This window comes from Polypterus senegalus, chromosome 2 (genome assembly GCF_016835505.1).
Source record: "Polypterus senegalus isolate Bchr_013 chromosome 2, ASM1683550v1, whole genome shotgun sequence".
Taxonomy (NCBI): domain Eukaryota; kingdom Metazoa; phylum Chordata; class Cladistia; order Polypteriformes; family Polypteridae; genus Polypterus; species Polypterus senegalus.
Genome location: NC_053155.1, coordinates 10,585,303 through 10,605,532, shown reverse-complemented (window position 1 = coordinate 10,605,532; position 20,230 = coordinate 10,585,303). Strand labels below are relative to the sequence as shown.

At 40.7% G+C, this 20,230-nt stretch overlaps 1 protein-coding gene across 1 annotated transcript in view; it reads right to left on the bottom strand.

The window, feature by feature from the left end:
- Positions 1-20,230, bottom strand: part of gabpa (GA binding protein transcription factor subunit alpha) — an 80,318-nt gene that overhangs the window by 39,546 nt on the left and 20,542 nt on the right. The window contains exons 2-3 of the mRNA XM_039743418.1: positions 5,164-5,264; positions 1,342-1,486 (exon numbers count right to left, since the gene is read on the bottom strand). Of these exons, the coding sequence (XP_039599352.1) occupies positions 1,342-1,486; positions 5,164-5,264 (246 nt within the window). The remainder of the gene's footprint in view (positions 1-1,341; positions 1,487-5,163; positions 5,265-20,230) is intronic.

Sequence of the window (20,230 nt, the reverse complement as noted above, 5' to 3'; positions counted from 1 at the left end):
TTTCTCATGATCACCCTCACCCCGTGAGGTGAGATCTTGCATGGAGCTCCAGACCGAAGATGACTGACGGTCATTTTATATTTCTTCCATTTCCAAATAATCGCACCAACTGTTGTCACCTTGGCACCGTGCTTCTTGCTGATGTCCTTGTAGCTCATTCCAGCCTTGTTCCTGATGTCCTTTGACAGCTCTTTGGTCTTGCCCGTAGCATTGGAGAGGTTGGAATGGAAGAAATTGATTCTGTGGATAGGTGGGCTTTATACATACAAGTATCTATAATTGATTGGTTGATTGATTGAATGTAATCTGTGTGCCACGTGGGCACACATCCAGTCTGTGGGAGCCAGAATTCTGGCTGGGTTGTAGGGGATCAAATCCTTATTTCGCTCAATGACATACAAATCAAATTTATAAAACTTGCATGTGATGTGGTTTTTTTTCCTGGATTTTTGGATGATATTCTGTCTCTCTTCATTAAAATGAAACCACCATACAAATTCGAGACTGTTCATTTCTTTGTAAGTGAGCACACTTACAAATTCAGCAGAGGATCAAACACTTATTCCCAGAGAAACTGATGATAGGTATGGAGGTGACAGGTGTCATTTTTTTTTTTTAATAGAACACAGTCAACTATCAAATTGGACAACTTTAGTTAAAAAAAAAAACTACCACAGTAAAAAGATGCTAAATTGCATAAATACAGTATTCCACTATTTGACAGGCTAGATTAACCAGTTAAAACTTCATTTTAATTCTACACAAAACCTCATTTTTAATCTACACAGTGGACTGTGATTATTTCTCAAGGCAACCATGCGCAGATCATAATATACAAACGTCAAATGAAAGAGGCGAGAGGCTTCAATTAGAATGAGGTTGCTGAACAGTTAGTTTGCACAAGCGTCTAAACTAGAAATAAGCAGCGGTTGTCATTAATCTAAAATAAATTTGATTACTTCTAAAACAAGAGGACTTCCACCCTTCCACATGGCACTTTCTTAATACTACTTTCACTCCCCATTCACCCTATGTGCTTATCTTTTCAAGGCTATACTTCTCTCTCATCACCCAAGGTCTAAGTAATCCAAGCACAGCAGTGATATGTAGTCAGCAACCATACTTCATTCTACTAACCCAGAGGTCACATGACCATATTGCATTGTCCTGCTCATAACGTTTTCTAGCGTGTTCCTATGTAACAACAATTATTCACTCCGGCCTTTTGGGTTTTATGGGCCATTTTGTTTTAACCATTATTATCCTCCATTATACTGGATAAATGAAAATGTATACAAGGCAGACAAAAAAAATTATATATATTATGTAACTCAAAAGCACCTGAATGTCCTGCAAACAGATCTCATGACCTTCCAATGAGCACTGAAGGCGAGGCTCCAGCAGCTTTTTCAAGTTGCCAATTGGCTCATTGATGTCGATGGCCTGGGTGACGAACTCAGCTGCTGTAATGGTCTGCTCCACAATTCTACAGGAAAGATAATACAAAAAAAATTAAATACATAAATTAGCTACTCAGAGATTAGTTTACTTACTACAACAACGTCTATTCCTACAGCACATTTTCATACAAATGATGTAGTTCAAAGTGCTGTAAAAGATGAAGAAAAAAATATATACTAATTAACAAAGAATAAAGTCTGATGGCTGCAAGGACGGTTAAAAAACAAAAACAAAAAACAAACACACCAGAGGGCTGGAGAAAAAAAAAAATCTGCAGGGGTTCCAGGCCATGAGACCGCCCAGCCACCTCTAGATATTCTACCTAACATAAATGATCTCAGTCAGTCTTCATGTTTTTAAGGCTTCACATGGAAGAATTGGACTAACCCAGGGGTCCTCAATCCCAGTCCTGGAGAGCCACAGTGGCTGCAGGTTTTTGTTCTGACCTGGTTGCTTAATTAGAAAGCAATTCTTGCCAATAAAGCACTAATAAGCTATGAAATTAAATTAACTCTGCTACGTCAGGTCATTCTCATATCCTAGATTTTCTTTCCCTTTCTATCATGCAAATGATTTGAAGGCTAAAATGGACGAGTAATTCTCAGTCCTTCACTTTTTTCTCTTCATTTTTCTTCCAAGTATTTAATTAAACCCAATAGTGCAGATAAATACACACAGGTGTAAATGTAAATAAGCTAAATGGAGAAATGCTGCTCTCTGTTGTCATTTGCATGTTATTGATAATAAGGAGCAATTAAAATAGCTGTTTAAGACAAAATTAAGCAATAAGGGCTCAAAATCACTAAAGTGAAGCAGAAGTGTTACTTTAGCAATAAGTGCTTTTTATTAAGCAACTGGGTTGCAGCAAAAACCTGCAGCCACTGCGGCTCTCCAGGACCCCTGGACTAACCACATGATCAATAGAAGATGATTATTTACTATGCACTATTTGGGGAGTGTATGCGGTTCACATTAGTGATGTGCTTGACTAATCTAGGAACATAGAAGAGCTACAGACGAAAGGGTCATGAAGACACTCCTCTCTCTCAGGTGACCATGTTCCTGTAATGTGGGTAGTGACATTCTTTACATATTCTGGAACTCTGTGATAGCAAGTGTGGTGTGCTGGACTGGTAACATCAAGTTAAGACAGGCTCACCAAATCAATTAAGAAGGCAGGTTCACTTATGGGACGCATTAACTGAATGAAGACAAAAAACTGATGGCCACACACTAGAACTGAGGAGTGTCAAAACATGTGACTGGGGTTCCTTCATATCTACAGCAATATGACATTATAATGTCTCACAGTGACTGCTCTCTTATTAGTCAGAACATTTTTTCTTCTTTTTTTTGTAATTATTGGTTATGTTTTGGGGATTGAAGTTAGTTGTATTTTCTTCTTCACTCTTTTGAAAAAAGGAGAATCTATACACACACACACACACACATCTGGTATCTTTTTTTTTCCAGAATTTACAGTACACTCCTCTCCTCTGCACTTTCAGACATTCAACTGTGTTTTTATGACAGCTTGTGTGATGGGCACCCTGGCATCAGCCTGCCCAAACCTCGATACAATCACAAACACAGTCCTTTATCAAAATAAATGAAGGTTTTATTTTAAATCCCTCCAAAAAAAAAAAAAGTGTTACATATGCGCAAAACACTGGTTTCTCCCTTTCTACAATAATTCTCACTGCTCTCCTCCAGTCAAGTGTTGCCTCTCTACCACCCAGCTCCGACTCGCCCGAATAAGGGAGTGCGGACCCTTTTATTACAGACCCGGGAGTACTTCCAGTGCCAGGGCGACTGCCTGATGGAAGTACTTCCGGGTCACACGGAACTCTATTATTAGAGTATGGAGCTGGTTTGTCCTGGAACACCCTCTTGCAGCACCCCGTGACCACAGCAGGGCTGCCCTGTCAGACTACATTTCCCAGCATGCCCTGCTGGCTTCCCACTGGGTGGGGATATCCGGGACTGCTGCCATCTAACGTGCTTTAGGTGAGAACAACAGTTCCCTAGTGTTCTCTCTACTTCTATAGTGGCTGTCCGTCAATCTCTTCCTTCCAGGGTCTGCTTCCTTTACTAGCAAGGAGATCCGTCCAGTCTGTGTGGCATCTACACTTAACAAAAGCTTGTTACACAACTTTCAGTGTCATAATAGCAAGCTCTTAATAATATGAAAAATGTGCTCAAGCAGTTTACCTAAAATAAATATCTAAAACTACACACCTAACTACTGCCACATAAGAGTGCTTTTCTACTTCGCACAGTAGCAGATTGGATATTTTAAATGAGAACAAGACAAATGCGTAGCACATTTCTAAAAAAATGTCAGGCTGATTAATCATCAAACCCCAAAATAAAACCATAAACTTGTAACCTAGGGCTGCTATTTAATTAAAAAAAAATTATCACACAAATAACATTTTTTAACAAAATTAAACTGCATATTTATCAAAATTTGACACTGTGTAACCAAATTTTTAAAGCTAAGTTTACCAAGAAGTTCCTTTGTCAGATATTTTATAATAGTTTTTTTTATTTGCTTCATTAAACTGTACATGATCTTGAAACTACTCCCACATGAAAATTTAAGCTCTGAAAATCTTCTCAGTTTAACAGATGCAATCTGTCCAATATGCATTGATAAAGAAAAAGACACAAGAATGTTTGTTCAAATCTAATGGAGCAGCAAATGCCTTCTGGTGTTGTACTCGGGCGCCAGAAATAAAGACGAAAAACACCTGAGCCTGAAGGCTACTTAAATATACACGACAAGTCATCCCTTTTTTTCCCCAGGAGTCTATTCTGCTCCGACTCTGTTCAGTGCTCGTATGGACTGGGTGTTGGGCAAGGTCAGGGAGGGGGTCCAGCAGCTGTGGGGCATCTGTTGTTGAAAAAAAGATTTGCTGAGGATGCTATGATCTTTGCAGAGTCAATGGAGGCTCTGATCGGGGTTGAGCGAGGAGTCCGAGGGTCTCGGCTTGTGAGTGTCCTGATAAAAATCGAGAGCCAGGCCTTTAATGACCTCTTGGGGACGGCCATCAGCAGTGTGTCTGTCTGCGGAGAGAGTGTTGACCTTGTTGAGAGGTTTACTTATCTTGGCAGTGACATTCATGTCCTATGAAGTGAGTAGATGGGTTTTGTGTGGGGTGGTCATGGGGTCACTGGAAAGGGGTGTGTGGAGCAAAATGACAAAAGGTCCAAGTCTTTAGAGTCCTGGTGCTTTTTGTTTGCCAGACATGGGCACTATCCAGTGACCTGAGACAAAGACTGAACCCCCGTGTCTCTTCAGAGGGTCCTCAATTACTGCTGGTTTGACTTTGTGTTGCTCATGGAGTCCTGAATGAGGCACATGACCTACATTGTCAGGGAGTGTCAGTGGAGCAATTCCCCAAGAGTGATCCAGCGCATTGTTGATGACCCGAGTGGCTGGACCAGGCCAAGGGGATGCCCACGTAACACTTGGCTGTGGCAGATAAAGGGGTCATTTCTGGAGGGTGGGTCTGGGCCGCATGTCTGCCTGGTTCGTTGCCAACCAGGATCCCGAGAGGTTTTGTTGTGTGGTGGGTGCGGCAATGAGCTGTCCCACTGCATACTCCCTAAACTGACCTGAAGGCTATTAAAATATACAGAAGAAGTCACCCCTTGCAGATGAAAGCTGTAAAGACTTCAGAAAGGCGTAATACTTACCCTTCCTCTAGACAGTCCTGCTTCTCTTGGCCATCAATTTCAATCTCAATCAACTCCTCCGACTCACCCTTCGACATGATGGCTCCTTTCTCCTCCCACACCTGCCATTCACAAACACATAACTTGGATCAGACTTCATCACATAACTTGGATCAGACTTCATCGCATTGCTTGCTAGCCAATCTTAATTGAGCACATAAATATCTTAGGCTTGGTGGCTTTGAAGAAGAAATGAAAACGCACTGCATCGGGTACAAAAAGTGTAAAATGAGGACCAACAAAAGGCCACTTGTACACTCTTCAGCACCAAGATTTTTTTTTCTGCCAGCTTGTCGTGGAAAATAAAAAAAATGAACAGATGGAAAAACAATAAAGGACAATGTGAAAGAATGTTTAAAAAAAAGAGATGTGAATTTTATGCTGGCAAAAGTAGAACATTGTGACTTAATAAAACTGACCATTCACCTCATGTTTAAATCATGTATTCATAGTAATATTTGCAGCATCTCTCATGCCTCTAGAATATGAATTTCTGGAACACAGACTTGTAAAACAAATCATGCAGTAGACGTAATTCAGTATGTGGGGACTTCCGGACTTGATGGGACTTTCCTGACAAAAGAACTGACAACAGTGTTACAAGAGGACTAACATGAAATGTCCATTTTCATGCACCAATTTTAAGCAATGGGAATACACTTTTAGGTATTTTTTATTATGCTCATTTGACACTTTTTATTTAAAGTACATTCAGCTCTAGCTGTTAGGTAGAATGCCCAGAGGGGACTGGGCGGTCTCATGGTCTGGAATCCCTACAGATTTTATTTTTTCTCCAGCCGTCTGGAGTTTTTTGTTTTTTCTGTCCCCCCTGGCCATTGAACCTTACTCTTATTCGATGTTAATGTTGATTTATTTTTTATAATTATGTCTTTCATTTTTCTATTCTTTAATATGTAAAGCACTTTGAGCTACTGTTTGTATGAAAATGTGCTATATAAATAAATGTTGTTGTTGTTCTACACTGTGTGCACAATTATTAGGCAAGTGAGTATTTTGACCATATCATCATTTTTAATGCGTATATTCCAACTCCAAGCTGTATTAACTTGAATGCTTATTGATTTAAGCACGTCAGGTGATGTGTATTTGTGTAATGAGGGAGGGTGTGGCCTAAGGAGATCGACACCCTATATCAAGGTGTGCAGAATTATTAGGCAGCTAGTTTTCCTCAGGCAAAATGGGCCAAAAAGAGATTTAACTGACTCTGAAAAGTCAAAAATTGTAAAAAGTCTTTCAGAGGGATGCAGCACTTTTGGAATTGCTAAGATATTGGTGTGTGATCACAGAACCATCAAACATTTTGTTGCAAATAGTCAACAGGGTCGCAAGAAACGTGTTGAGAACAAAAGACAAATTAGCTGCCAAAGATTTGAGAAGAATCAAACGTGAAGCTACCAGGAACCCATTATCCTCCAGTACTTTCATATTCCAGAGCTGCAACCTACCTGGAGTGCCCAGAAGTACAAGGTGTTCAGTGCTCAAAGACATGGCCAAGGTAAGGAGGGCTGAAACCCAACCACCACTGAACAAGAAACATAAGTTGAAACGTCAAAACTGGGCCAAGAAATATCTGAAGACAGATTTTTTTCAAAGGTTTTATGGACCGATGAGATGAGAGTGACTCTTGATGGACCAGATAGATGGACCTGTGGATCAGTAATGGGCACAGAGCTCCACTCCAACGTGGAGGTGGAGTACTGGTATGAGCTGGTATTTTTAAAGATGAGCTAGTTGGACCTTTTTGCATTGAAGATGAACTCAAAATCAACTCCCAAACCTACTGCCAGTTTTTCAAGACACTTTCTTCAAACAGTGATACAGGAAAAGACCATGATTTTTATGCAGGCCAATGCTCCATCACTTGCATCGAAGTTCTCCACTGCGTGGCCAGCCAGTAAAGGCCTTAAAGATGAAGGAATAATGACATGGCCCCCCTTCCTCATCTGACCTAAACCCTATCGAGAACTTGTGGGCACTTCTTAAACGCTAGATTTACGGTGGAGAAAAACAATCCACCTCTCTGAAGAGTGTCTGGGAGGCTGTAGTCACTGCTCCACAAAAAGCTGATCGTCAACCGATTAAGAAACTGACAGACTCCATGAATGGAAAGGCTTATGACTGTTATTGGAAAGAAGGGTGGCTATATTGGTCATTGATTGATTTATTTTTTTTGAAATGTCAGATGTTTATTTGTAAATTTTGAGGTGTTTGTTTATTATTCTCACTATAACAGATGAAAATAAACAAGTGAGATGGGAAAATTTTCATTTTTCCTTTAGTTGCATAATAAATCTGCACACTAATAGTTGCCTAATAATTGTGCGCACATATGTATTCCCCTGATGATGTTCACACTCACATTTCCGTTGTGAAACATTCAGGTTTCAGGTTTATTAACATTTTGGATTGACTGATAGCACTGTGTTTGTTCCATATTAAAATTAATCCTCAAAAATACAACTTGCCTAATAATTCTGCACTCCCTGTAGTGTAGCCTTCCCAGTTGTTATCCCTTTAGATCATTGTCGGGCAACGCGCTGTGGAATTTTCTAGGGGCCCCGCGAAAACTTTTGTAAAATATTTAAAATTGCTAGTGTTTTTGAACTTTTGGTTGATTAAAAAGAAAATGTTTAAAAAAAATATACATATATTTTTTATGTTGGAAAAACAGATGACGGAACCCTTACGGAAATGAAGTCTAAGAAACGCGAGAGACTTCAAATGATCGACAAGGAAATGCGCGTCTGTCTTTCGAAAATTGATCCTCGCATCAAACTCGTATGTGCTGAAAAACAATCTCAACGTTCACATTAATTACATTTAAGGTTTATCCTTTGATTCCTTTATTAATAAAATGTCTTTCAAACTTGTAAAAGTAAAAGTAACTTTATTTGCGATTGTCCATAGACTGTGTCGTCACGACTTTATTTATGGGCAGTCCCTCAGGTGCGCAGCAAAAGAAAATTTTTGGACTTTGTTGCGCCACAACTTGAAAAAAGTTGCCTTTCACTGCTCTAGATATCCAGATCTAATTATGCAATTGTTATTACGCTATAACTTAAGTTTATTACATAGAGATTTTACAAAAAAATTATTTTTGTTGCAGATAAGATTACAAAATGGCAGGGAGACGGTTGTCAGTCGAACAGCGGGTGCAATGGGTTCGTCTTTTGATAATTGCATAATTAAATCTGGACCACCCTGTATACACATACATATATAGTTCAGAAGAATTTTAAAAAATAAAAAAAAACAAGAAATCCTGAGATTTCTGATTCTGACTGACTTACTCACTGACTCATCACTAATTCTCCAACTTCCCATGTAGGTAGAAGGCTGAAATTTGGCAGGCTTATTCCTTACAGCTTACTTACAAAAGTTAAGCAGATTTCATTTCAAAATTCTACACGTAACGGTCATAACGGTCAACAACGTCCGCCATGTTGAACTTTCTAATTTATGGCCCCATCTTCACGAAATTTGGTAGGCGGCTTCCCTGCGCTAACCGAAACTGATGTACTTACTTATTTCGGTGGTATGATGCCACTGTCAGATGCCATATTGAACTATCCAACATCACTAATTCTCCAACTTCCCGTGTAGGTAGAAGGCTGAAATTTGGCAGGCTTATTCCTTACAGCTTACTTACAAAAGTTAAGCAGGTTTCATTTCGAAATTCTATGCATAACGGTCATAACGGTCAACAACGTCCGCCATGTTAAACTTTCTTATTTACGGCCCCATCTTCACGAAATTTGGTAGGTGGCTTCCCTGAACTAACCGAAACCAATGTACGTACTTGGGCACGTTTCGGTGGTATGATGCCACTGTCGGCCGCCATATTGAACTTTTCAACAGTCTTTGTTACTTATGGGCACATCTTCAAGAAATTTGGTACACGGGTTCCCAACGTTAACTGAATCCTAATTACGCACATATATACGTCCATAGCCTGCAGCTTGGTCACCGTGTGAGGCGGCGTTCGGTCCCCATCCCAACGCCTCCCACGCTGTTGGCTGCCTGCCTATATAAGACCGTCCGTCACTCCGGTCTCTACATTCCCTTCCTTGCTTCGCCATGGGATTCACGTCTCCCTACTGATAACTACAGCCTTTTTATTTAATCCACGGCTTCTCCGCTGTTTTATTGTTCATTTATTATGATTATAGTTATTGTTTAGGTATTTTAGACTTACTTTACATTGTTCAGGTACCCATTTCCTTTATCATTCCAACCCTCATTACCATGTCTATCGAGATGATCACTATCGATCAAAGAACTGTCACTTACCGAGTGGTTTCCATGCCCGGAGATGGCACCCGCCTTTTCCATTCTCTGTGTTACATATTGCACGGCCATATCAGGCTCACTCTTGATATCCATTGTGTCTTATGTATTGAATGACTGGACAGGTTCAAGGTGTGGACTGATGATGGTACAGGAGATAATTAGACTACACAGGAGCACTAGAAGAGTGAAATACTTAAGCCCTTCACCTATGGTTCTGCATGCGAGTTGATGGCTGCCGCTGAATTGTTCAGTTGTCTCTTTCAAGTGTACCGAAATGGCCAAATATTTTACACCTTTCAACAACCGCCAATGCCTCATAAACATCTTAGATTGACAGGTGACGATTTCAGTAGTGGACACTTTGATGTTTATGATTTTTTAAACTCTCAAAAGCTGGATGTGATTTTAATCGATGAAACCGATTGTGTGCTTACAATGCTTGACAGATGCCGAATGTCACTTCAACACAACAAATCCTGCAAATACTGTCGTAATTGAAACAAACCATGAAACTCAAACCGATTATGACAGCAGCAATCCAAGCTGTGAGATTTGAGACAAGATTACTGTTCATATGGCCAACTGTACGTTACATGCTCAAGAGTAAGCTCAGCGCACAGATTGGTCATGTTACAACCGGAGGGCCGAACTGACAACATGGCATACAAAGAGATCCTTAACAAATAATTATTGGCATATTTTCCCTCAGTTTAAAAAGGTTTAATTTTCTTCTTAAATAAAAATTTTAATGCAGTACTTCGCCGCAGAGAAGCACGGGTATTTTGCTAGTCAAGAATAAATAAGTCTTGAAAGACAGAGGTGTGAATAGGTGTTTTGGTGGTGATGAAAGATAAATGAGTCGAAAGATCTAACCCTAGAAAAAGCCACGTACAACTGACCGTGGCTGAAGACTGCTTGTTAAAATTATTGTGAAGAGTAAACAGCATGTGGGATATCAGGTCTGTGCTCCGGTCTTTGATTATCTGACAGTGCATGTAGAATTTCCAGCCAAGCAGGATTACATGTGAAAGTGACAAATAAATGAGGCTGTCCGAATTTACGTACTATGGCCATGGCATCCTGCTAGTTTTGTTGCATATATCTTAAACTTCCTGGAAATGTGGACGGTAATATGATTATTTTGCCTACACGTACGTTTTTATTTTCAGCATTTGCTTGCAGTGCGTCTGACAGTCCTCTGTATTGTTTCATGTGCAAATCTTGTCGATCTAATCTGAGATAGTTGAGATGTGTTTCCTCTGTTTTAACATGCGCATCTACGACGTACTGTAGTGCAAAATACTAAATATATTCCTCATTGCTAACATGTACGCGTAAAACTGACATTGAGTAAGCCTTCTTCGCTTGCCGGTTCTTTTATCTGGAACAGGTTGTAAATCTTTGTGCCAGCCAATGTCTCCGTAAGGGAATAAAAGTGGGTAAACCATAGGATTGCAATTCATATTGAGCGTGGAAATCTGTCTACAGGAGTTGCCTATGGGACAGATGCAAATGTCCCTTTCGGCAGGCAGTTCGCCATCTTCTCCATTTAAAATTGCTGCAACATTGGTGTGACATGTCGGGGCATTGTAGCGTCGTAAATTCTGCCTAGGGTTTTCCTCGAAAAGCATTCGTACAGCTGCTGTTGGACTGGACTGAGCAATTTCATGCGTGTGTTTGTATGATTTAGCGAAGAGTTTGATGGTTCTGAGAATGGAATCTAGCTGGAGAAGTAAATTTTCACTACATGTAGAGTTTGCTTGTAAGCGTACTGCAGATGCTTGGCGAGAAATGCCGTTTCAGCGGCGTGTGGGCGGGACGGTTTTGCGTAATCACGCAGTACATAGAAAACCAGGAAGACCTCAAAAAGCGCTGAAGAAAACATGCATTATATAATTGAGAAGGCAGCGAAACAATAAGAAGCGGCGAAAGTGACATATACAACCATATTCATGAGTTCTGCTACTTGAAACAAAGCACGATGTAAACCTACACTTTAAATTAAGTTCATAGACAGGCTGCCGCTGGCGTTTGTAATTTAGTGCCTGCCCATATAAGGCCGTCCGTCAGCGCAATCCAATAGCAAACTGCCACAGGTAAATATTCACAGGTGAAGGACTGTGCTTATGGAGAGGAAGATGAGATGGTCAGGGTGGTGTTTGACACAAACTCAGCGAAACTGCGAGAGAAAGTTTTAAGTGCCAGGACTAAGGTAACATTAAATACAGCCATGGACATAGCACGAGATGGCACCAGCACAGCTGGGAACCTTCGATGCATGTACACCGAGTGGCTCACGTGAACTGGCGCGAGTGCACAGATAAAAGGCAACAGTTCCAAAGAGCTGAACAAAACCGAATTACACAATTGAAAAGGCAGCAAAAAATATGAAGCGTCTCATACATACAAGCATATTCATAAATCCAACTACTGCGGAAACAAAGCACACGTTGGAAAAAGTCAATGTCCCGCTAAAGGAAGACAGTGTAAAAAACCCGTGCATGCAGTGTGTCAGGTCTCAGATAAAGAAGAAGACGAGCTGTTTATTGATGCAGTAAGAAACGAATCGATGAATGAAACCTGTCATCTTTACAACGATTGACAAACACGGAATGTAACTTGAACACAACACATCCTACAAATACGAACCTGATTGAAAGAAATAATGATAATCAAATCCTTGATGACAGCAACACTCAGTAACACTCACAAAACAAATACTGTATATTGACAGTCATGTTACGTTATTTTTAAAATGTTCCCTTTTCTTTTTCTAGCTTTTTTAACACACTACTTCTCCGCTGCGATACGCGGTATATATATATGTATATATATATATATAACCCGATCTACATACTCGAATAATGGATACTTTATTAGCCATCAATGATTGTTTTGGTAAAGCCATACTCAGTGTATTCATTAGATGAACGGTAAAAAGTAAGGCAAGGGAGGATGACTTATTGAGGCATGCAGGCTGTAGTGCGCCAACTCTATCTGAATTGCGATCACATTTGAAAAATATATCTTTTCAAGTTCTATTTAGTCCATATGTGTCAAACTCAAGGGCCGGGCCACATCCGCCCGCGTAATTATATCCGGCCCGAGATCATTTTATATACTGTATTATTGTTATTAATGCCGGGTATATGAAGCGCTGGTAACACAATAAACTACAGATCCCATAATGCAGCGCTTCAGCTGCCTTGCCTAACACTTACGCGTTAATCAAGTCTACCTTAAGATGCTGCAAGTTATTGCGAAGCTAGCTCACACGATGCTGAAGAGAAAAGTTGATTCTGAAAATAGAGCCTTTAAAAACCGATGGGAGGCTGAGTATATGTTTACTGAACCCGTGTGTCTCATTTGTGGAGCTAATGTGGCTGTAATTACAGAATTTAATCTAAGACGGCACTATAAAACAAAACATCAGGGTAACCTGAATGCAATGCAGAAGATACAGAAAGCAGAAGAATTAAATAAGAATCTGACACTTCAGCGGACGTTTTACCGTGCACAATCACAAAGTGATTTCAATTGAGCTGCTTTTATGGGAGACACAACCACTTGCCCCACTTTCCCTGTTGCCAAGTAATGTTAAACCAAGTCGTCACTACGGTGTTCCCAAATCGCACTTTGCTGATAAACTGCGCGCACTGAGTTTGCACGGCGCTTTGGTGACTTTGAAGAACAAAAAGTCCGTCTACATGCGGCTCGAACCTTGTGCATGTTTGGTAGCACATATCTGTGTGAGAAGCTCTTCTCAGTGATAAAGACTAACAAAACAGCACACAGGAGTCGCCTCACTGATGAGCACCTGCAATCCATCCTGAGAATCTCCACAACACAGAACCTCACACCAAACAGAAACGAACCTGTGGCCAAAAAGATGCCAGGCGTCCAGCTATAAAATGACATATGAGCAAAGACAACTGAATGATTTGATTTGTTATTGCTGAAAGGAACACATTTTATTTATATTTCTAGGTTTTGTTATGCAGCATGTTCATATTTGAATTTGTATAATTTTGACAGGATATATTTTTATGGAGAGCAAAATCTTTTGGGATATTTAAAATCTAAGTTTATTTTTTATAAAATATAAAATTACATAAGAGTAAAGAAATTTGAATGTTTGTTCTTTTAATGTTTACTTTATTTCTAACTTGTATAATTTAGACAGGATATATATTTTTATGGAGAGCAAAATATTATAAGTTGTTTAAGGTTTGAGTTGATTTATTCAGGAATAATATTCCTGTCTGTTTTTACCATTCCTACCAAAGATATTTCTGTCGACTAAATAAAAATTCCTTCTATTTAAAATTTAAATAGAACTTGAACAAATACGATAGTTCATATCGACGCAGACTTGCACGTAAGAGTGGGTGTCATCCGTTTTAACAAACAGCGTATTGCACTGATACGAAATAGCTGTGTGTGTGTGTGTGTATATACACAGTCTATAGTATATATAGATATAGACTAGCAAAATACCCGTGCTTCGCAGCGGAGAAGTAGTGTGTTAAAGAAGTAATAAAAAAGAAGGGGAAACATTTTAAAAATAACGTAACATGATTGACAATGTAATTGTTTTGTAACTGTTATGAGTGTTACTGATATAGATATCTATAGATATAAAAAATTTTAAATTTTGATTCTTCAGCCCAGAAGACTTTCTTCCAGTCTGCAGTAGTCCACAGCCGCTATTTCAAGGCCCTAGTTTTGTCCATTAAAGGAATGGCTTTCCCACCGATACTACTCGCTCTATCAAACCTGCAGGACAAGTTCAGATGAGAAAAGGACACCGCAGCAAAGATTGTGTCAGGCAGTTTGAAGAGTAGGGAGTCGAATCACTGTGATAGAGCTTATGTCAAAACACTGCTGTCACGTGACCTGTGACGTTTGAAGCTTTGAACGTCATCAGTGCTTCAAAGTGCACTTGATTGGTTTGACAGCTCTGCCGCTAAATGAACAGGTAGCCCATATAAAATGCATCATTCTCATTCAATGTTGAATTGTGAGGGCAGAGAGATTTGGAGAGCATTGGTGACAGATGGCGACGAACAATGGAAAATGGTGCTGAAAAGTTTTTCTTTTTTTTAAATTCCGCCTTAAACAATTTCTTGTATTAGGAATTTGTTAGTTTTCGCATACCCCTTGGGGTTGGAGCGCAGGGTCAGCCATTGTACAGCACTCCTGGAGCAATTACAGGTTAAGGGTCATGCTCAAGGGCCCAGCAGAGTATGATCTCTTTTGGCAGTGACGGGGATTCAAACCGGCAACCTTCTGGATACCAGCGCAGATCCTTAGCAGAATAAAATGAACACAGACTTTTCTGACCTTTTACTGGTGACTTGAGACTGAAACAGTGACTGCTGCTTCACATGTGTTTGACAGCTTGCCTTGACCTTAGTTAACCACCAGAAATCACTGTTCATACTGCGCTGAGGCTTCAAAGCTTCGAATTTTTTTTGGCACAAATAGAAAGAAAGCCTCAAAGCTTTATTTTCCCCATCACTACTCCTCTTCACAGTAGAGACCGACACTTGCTTTTTTTCGACCTTCACCGTTAAGCTGTGAGGCGCCTCTGATGACGCAAGTTGGTGACCCTCAGAAACGTCTTCGGATTGGCATGTGCCTTTGGCTCTGCCAGATCTCTTCCTATCAGAGTTTCTTCCAGTGGCCTTTGGATTGTGTAGGACACCAATGTACTCACCGACAGTTTCATTTTTTTGGTTATTTTGTAATTTCTCTAAATAAAAGGAATAGACTTCTAAGTGTTATAATTCTCAGTCTCATTTCATTTGTTAATTGTTTTCTTCCCATTATCACTGGAACACTACTGTCCAAGTGGTACTTCAGAGGGTGTAGTAACACAGTCTGTTCCAAATCTGCTTTAAGACAGACAGAGGGGGTTTTTACGTAGCAGAAGTTGGCACACCAGAGCAAATTGCATCAACTTGCAAGGCTTCATTTACTTGAACTGCTGAAGAACATCAGTAGGTTGTAACTGTGGTAAGGTGAGGTCCGCCGCTCTTTGCCTTTTAAAATAAATAATTGCAGTACTCGTGTGTTAAGGAGGGTGGCGCGGTAGTGTGGCTGTAACAGTTTCCGGGCGCGGCAATGCGGTGTGTGCATTTCTAGACTGAAGTGCACAGGTGAGGAATGGTCCGTGTCCGCAACTGAGGCCGGGAGCTGCAATCGCCACACCTGTGCCATGTCCCCATGGATAAAATGAGAAGCGCGAATGTGAGGTGGAGGAAAAAAATGGAGGGAAAAGGAACTGAGGTTAAGAGATGGCTGAAGAGCTTTCTCGAGGACGACGATCTGGCCACCAAGAAGGGAAAGGCAGCACGAACAGGAACGTAGGCTGACATTTTCTAGGGGTTGGTTCGTTCAATTGAAGAAAAGCGTAGAGTGGGACGAGCGTGGAGGATGACCACCCCAGGTATGACTGCGGGTGTGTGAAGGATGGCAGGAGGAGTGCCAACCTCGGACGGTCTGGCTGCTCTATGAGGACGCAGCCATGACAAGGGTTAGGGAATGAAGTGCGTGGGTGCCGAGTCTCTGACGGCTGCGCGGGTCATGGGTGAGCAGGGATATGAAGGAGGTGGGCTGGAATCTGAAAGAGCCAGTGACTGCATTTTTAACCTCTGATTTTGATGATTTATTGTGTTTTTAGCGTCCGCTATTTACTTGTTTTTATTGATTATTTATTATAGACTTTTAGAAATATTGCACCGTGGAGACTGCTTTTGGTTTTCTTTTGATTTTTTTTGATAAAGGCACAGAACACTTTTTACACCATCCCCTTGCTCCATGTATGATTTGTCCCCATCGATCATAACTAATCGACAGTGTTGGGTTCAAGAGGAGTGGACCCGCAGTGTTACAGTAACCTGGTAGTTTCAGTTTCTCTACATTTCGGTGTGTAGTTTTCCTAATTTGCGGAGAGAAAGTGACAGACTTATGTCTGAAATGTTTGACAGGTTTACGTACGAAGAGCCCGTTCTTGTGCTTATTTCAGTTTTTTTTTTTTTACAATAACGTATGAGGCTCTATAGCATTGTTTGTGTGCACGTTCTGTGCTACTGCGCAATCTTCATCCCGTGCGGCACTTTCAACATTTTAAAGCCTGTACAGCAGCTGTCTTTGTCTCTCTTCTCCCCGCCAGACATCCTGGGCTCCTGTTGGGGGTCCCACTCCCAAGGCACACCCCTATGGAGGAAGAGGAAGATTTTCTATTCTTTTAATTGAGTGGCAGAACTGTCCCCTCCGACTACAAACGGAGCTCAATTCGCTCCTAAAAGAGATTTGATTCTTGCAAATAGACCTTTTCCCTGATGGTAACACGAGTTAGACGATCTACAAACCTCCGACTTAAAGTTTAAATCTGAACAATATATTCAATCTCTTTTCGCCGTTCCATTATTTCATCGAATAATAAATTTCCGTTTGCTTGCGTTAATGCAATCTTCACTATCATTTATTGAGACTTTTGAATTTTCCTACTTCCATTATCTCTAACCTGCTCTGTACGTGTATCGCAACCAACGTTTTTAAATTCTTGTCATCTACTCTTTGTCTTTTGTTTCAGGCCCGGTCTCGGGGGATGTGAAAGTGTCTCTCTGAGAAAGTCTCGTCTCATCCCAAGATTTTTTTTATATAATAAAGAAATGTAGCAGCCAGAAGGGTGACCGGAGGATGTACTCCAACTATAAGGAGGAAAAAAAAAAAAAATCACACTCCTCAGCCTCGCTGGTAAGGTCTATTCATGGGTGCTGGAGAAGAGAGTTTGGTCAACAGTCGAATCTCGGATTCAAGAGGAACAATGCCGATTCCGTCCCGGACATGGAACACTGAACCAGCTCTACACCCTGGCCTGGATCCTGGAGGGGGCTTGGAAGTTTGCCCAACCAGTCCACATGTGTTTTGTGGATTTGGAGAAGGCATTTGACCGTGTCCCTCAAAGCATCCTGTGGGGTTTGCTCCAAGAGTACGGGGTACATGGCTTGTTGTTGCAATGCCATTCAGTCCCTGTACAGGAGGAGCAGGAGCTTGGTCCGCATTGCCAGTAATAAGTCAGACTCGTTTCCTGTTGAGGTTGTACTCCACCAGGGCTGCTCTTTGTCACCGATTCTGTTCATAAGTTTTATTATATATTGTAAATATTAATACAGTATATGAACAGAGTGATTTTGGGGCAAACTAGATATTTCTATAAAAAACAGCTTTAAAGAGTTTGTTGAAATACAAATATCCTGAATAATCTTGGAATTGACTAACTCAGCCATACTTGCATTTAATGTATGATAGGCATGGGGATTCCCCCAGTGTAAAAGCATTTATACTGATTTGTATGCATGACAATACTAGTTTATGTAAATGATGGTTGGGTAACTGGATATGCTAGTACAGTGGTACCTCGGTATACGTCTGCTTTGGAATAAGTCCAACTTGGTATACGTCCTGTTTAAAGGCGAAATATTTTGCTTGGTATACGACCTTTGTTTGGAATACAACTCGTGTGCTAGAACAACACGTGTGGTATACCGGGAGCGCGCCTTCAAAAAAAAAAGTTTTAACCTGTACAGTAATCCCTCGCTATATCGCGCTTCGACTTTCGCAGCTTCACTCGATCGTGGATTTTATATGAGAGCATAACTAAATATATAACGCGGATTTTTCGCTGCTTCACAGGTTCTGTGGACAATGTGTCTTTTTACTTCCTGTACATTAGTGCTGGGTCGTTCTTGAACGATTCGTTCATTTTGAATGAATCTTTATTGTGACTCGGGGAGAACGAGTCGTCTCGTGGGAGTGATTCGTTCAGTCACGCATGCGCATCTGCGCAACTTCCCATAGTTTCTGTATTGGAATTGATTCACCCGTTTCGAGTCTTCGGGTTTTTCCGAGTCATTCATTCATCACATGACAGCCCAATACGCTTAACCAACTCAGTCTGAGGCGGAAACAGAATTGATTAGTTCATCTCTCGAGTCTTCGGGTTTGAGTCGTTCATTCATCACGTGACAGTCCATTAAGCTTAACCAACTCAGTCTGAGCCGGAAAGAGAATTGAACGAAATGACTCGAAAAATGATTCGTTCATTTTGCTGAACGAGACTCAAAGGTCCGAGTCGGTAAAATGATCCGAACTTCCCATCACTACTGTACATGCTTCCTCAGTTGGTTTGCCCACTTGATTTCATACAAGGGACGCTATTGGCAGATGACTGAGAAGCTAACCAATCAGTGCATGCAGTTAAGTTCCTGCGTGCTGAATGCAGTGTTAACCAGGAAGTCTCGTCTCGCTCATTCAGCATCAACGTGTTTCGCTGTGTAAAGAGTTAACTTTTGTGCTCTTTTGTGTTTATCTTTGTGCATAGTCAAGCCCTGTTCATTATGGCTCCAAAACGATCTGCTACTGCTTCAGGGGCCGTGTCCAAGTGCAAACGGAAGATGTTAATGATTGCCGAAAAGGTAAACGTTTTGGATTTGTTGAAGGCTACGATTCTTTTTATTTAAAAAGTAGGAAAGGAATATAAGATCTACGGCCGCAGTGTCCTTTTAACCAGGGTGCAAAACGAGTTGTAAGTGGATGTAGTAAGGCAGTAGTCTGGATGGAATCTGCTTTAGGGATTTGGATTGAAGAAGAACAACGGCAGTGCTACACAATCGCCTGAAGTGGCTCCTTTACAAGGGCTGTAACGCTCTCCTTTGTTGTGCAGTAAAATTAAACTCATTGTTATCAGACAAGTCATTTTCATTTATTTCATCCAATTGCTTTTGTATTTATGTATTTTAGTATTAAGCAGTGTTTAAATTATTTTATACAACCCCATCAATGTATAATATGCCAATAACAATAAGATTTTTTTTCATGGGAACGAATTAATCAATCATTTTCCCATTATTTCTTATGGGACAAATTCGTTTGGTATAAGTCCTGTTTGGTAGAAGTCCAAGGATCTGGAACGGATTAAGGACGTATACCAAGGTACCACTGTATTTTTAAATCTGCGGTTACTATTAGTATTCAAATAGTTTATATTCTGCGGGCACCTGTCGAAAAGAATATTTTCTCTGTCTTGCCCTTCATGTGCCAGGTGCCTTTCCTCTGCATTGCTCTTCACCGGCACTCACTCTCTCTCTCGAGCGTGTTTCCGTAAACCCCACTTCTCAGACTCTCATTATTTTGGAGGTGCCTTCCTCGTCTCCTGTTCAGATTTTGTACTTTTGTCTTTGAAGGAGACTCTCTCAGCGTGCCTCTTACGCCTTTCCCCGACGTATCTTTGGTAGTACTAATTCTCTAGCGCGTGTTTCTGTAAAGCCTGCTTCCCAGATTATTTGAGGTTTTATACTTTTCCGTCTTTGAAAGCAGCTCTCTCAGAATGCTTCCTACACCCTTTACTCCTCCTCGTGTGCCTCACACTTTCTCTCTCGTGGGGTCACCAAAGCCAAACTGACCAATCAGAATGCTCCGAGGGCCTGGTCACACAAACCTTAGTGTTTTATTACAGAGCAGATTACAGAAACAAGCCCGACATTGCTCACTTCACTAACAGAGGTACTATCAATAAAATCCTTTGAAGGGAATTTCTCAAAATGTATCAACTAGATTATCAATTATCGTAAAACCTTCACTGGTATTGGTGTTAAATTAAAAAATTCTAATATTGTGGCATCCCAATGTAAGACACCTTTAAATGGAC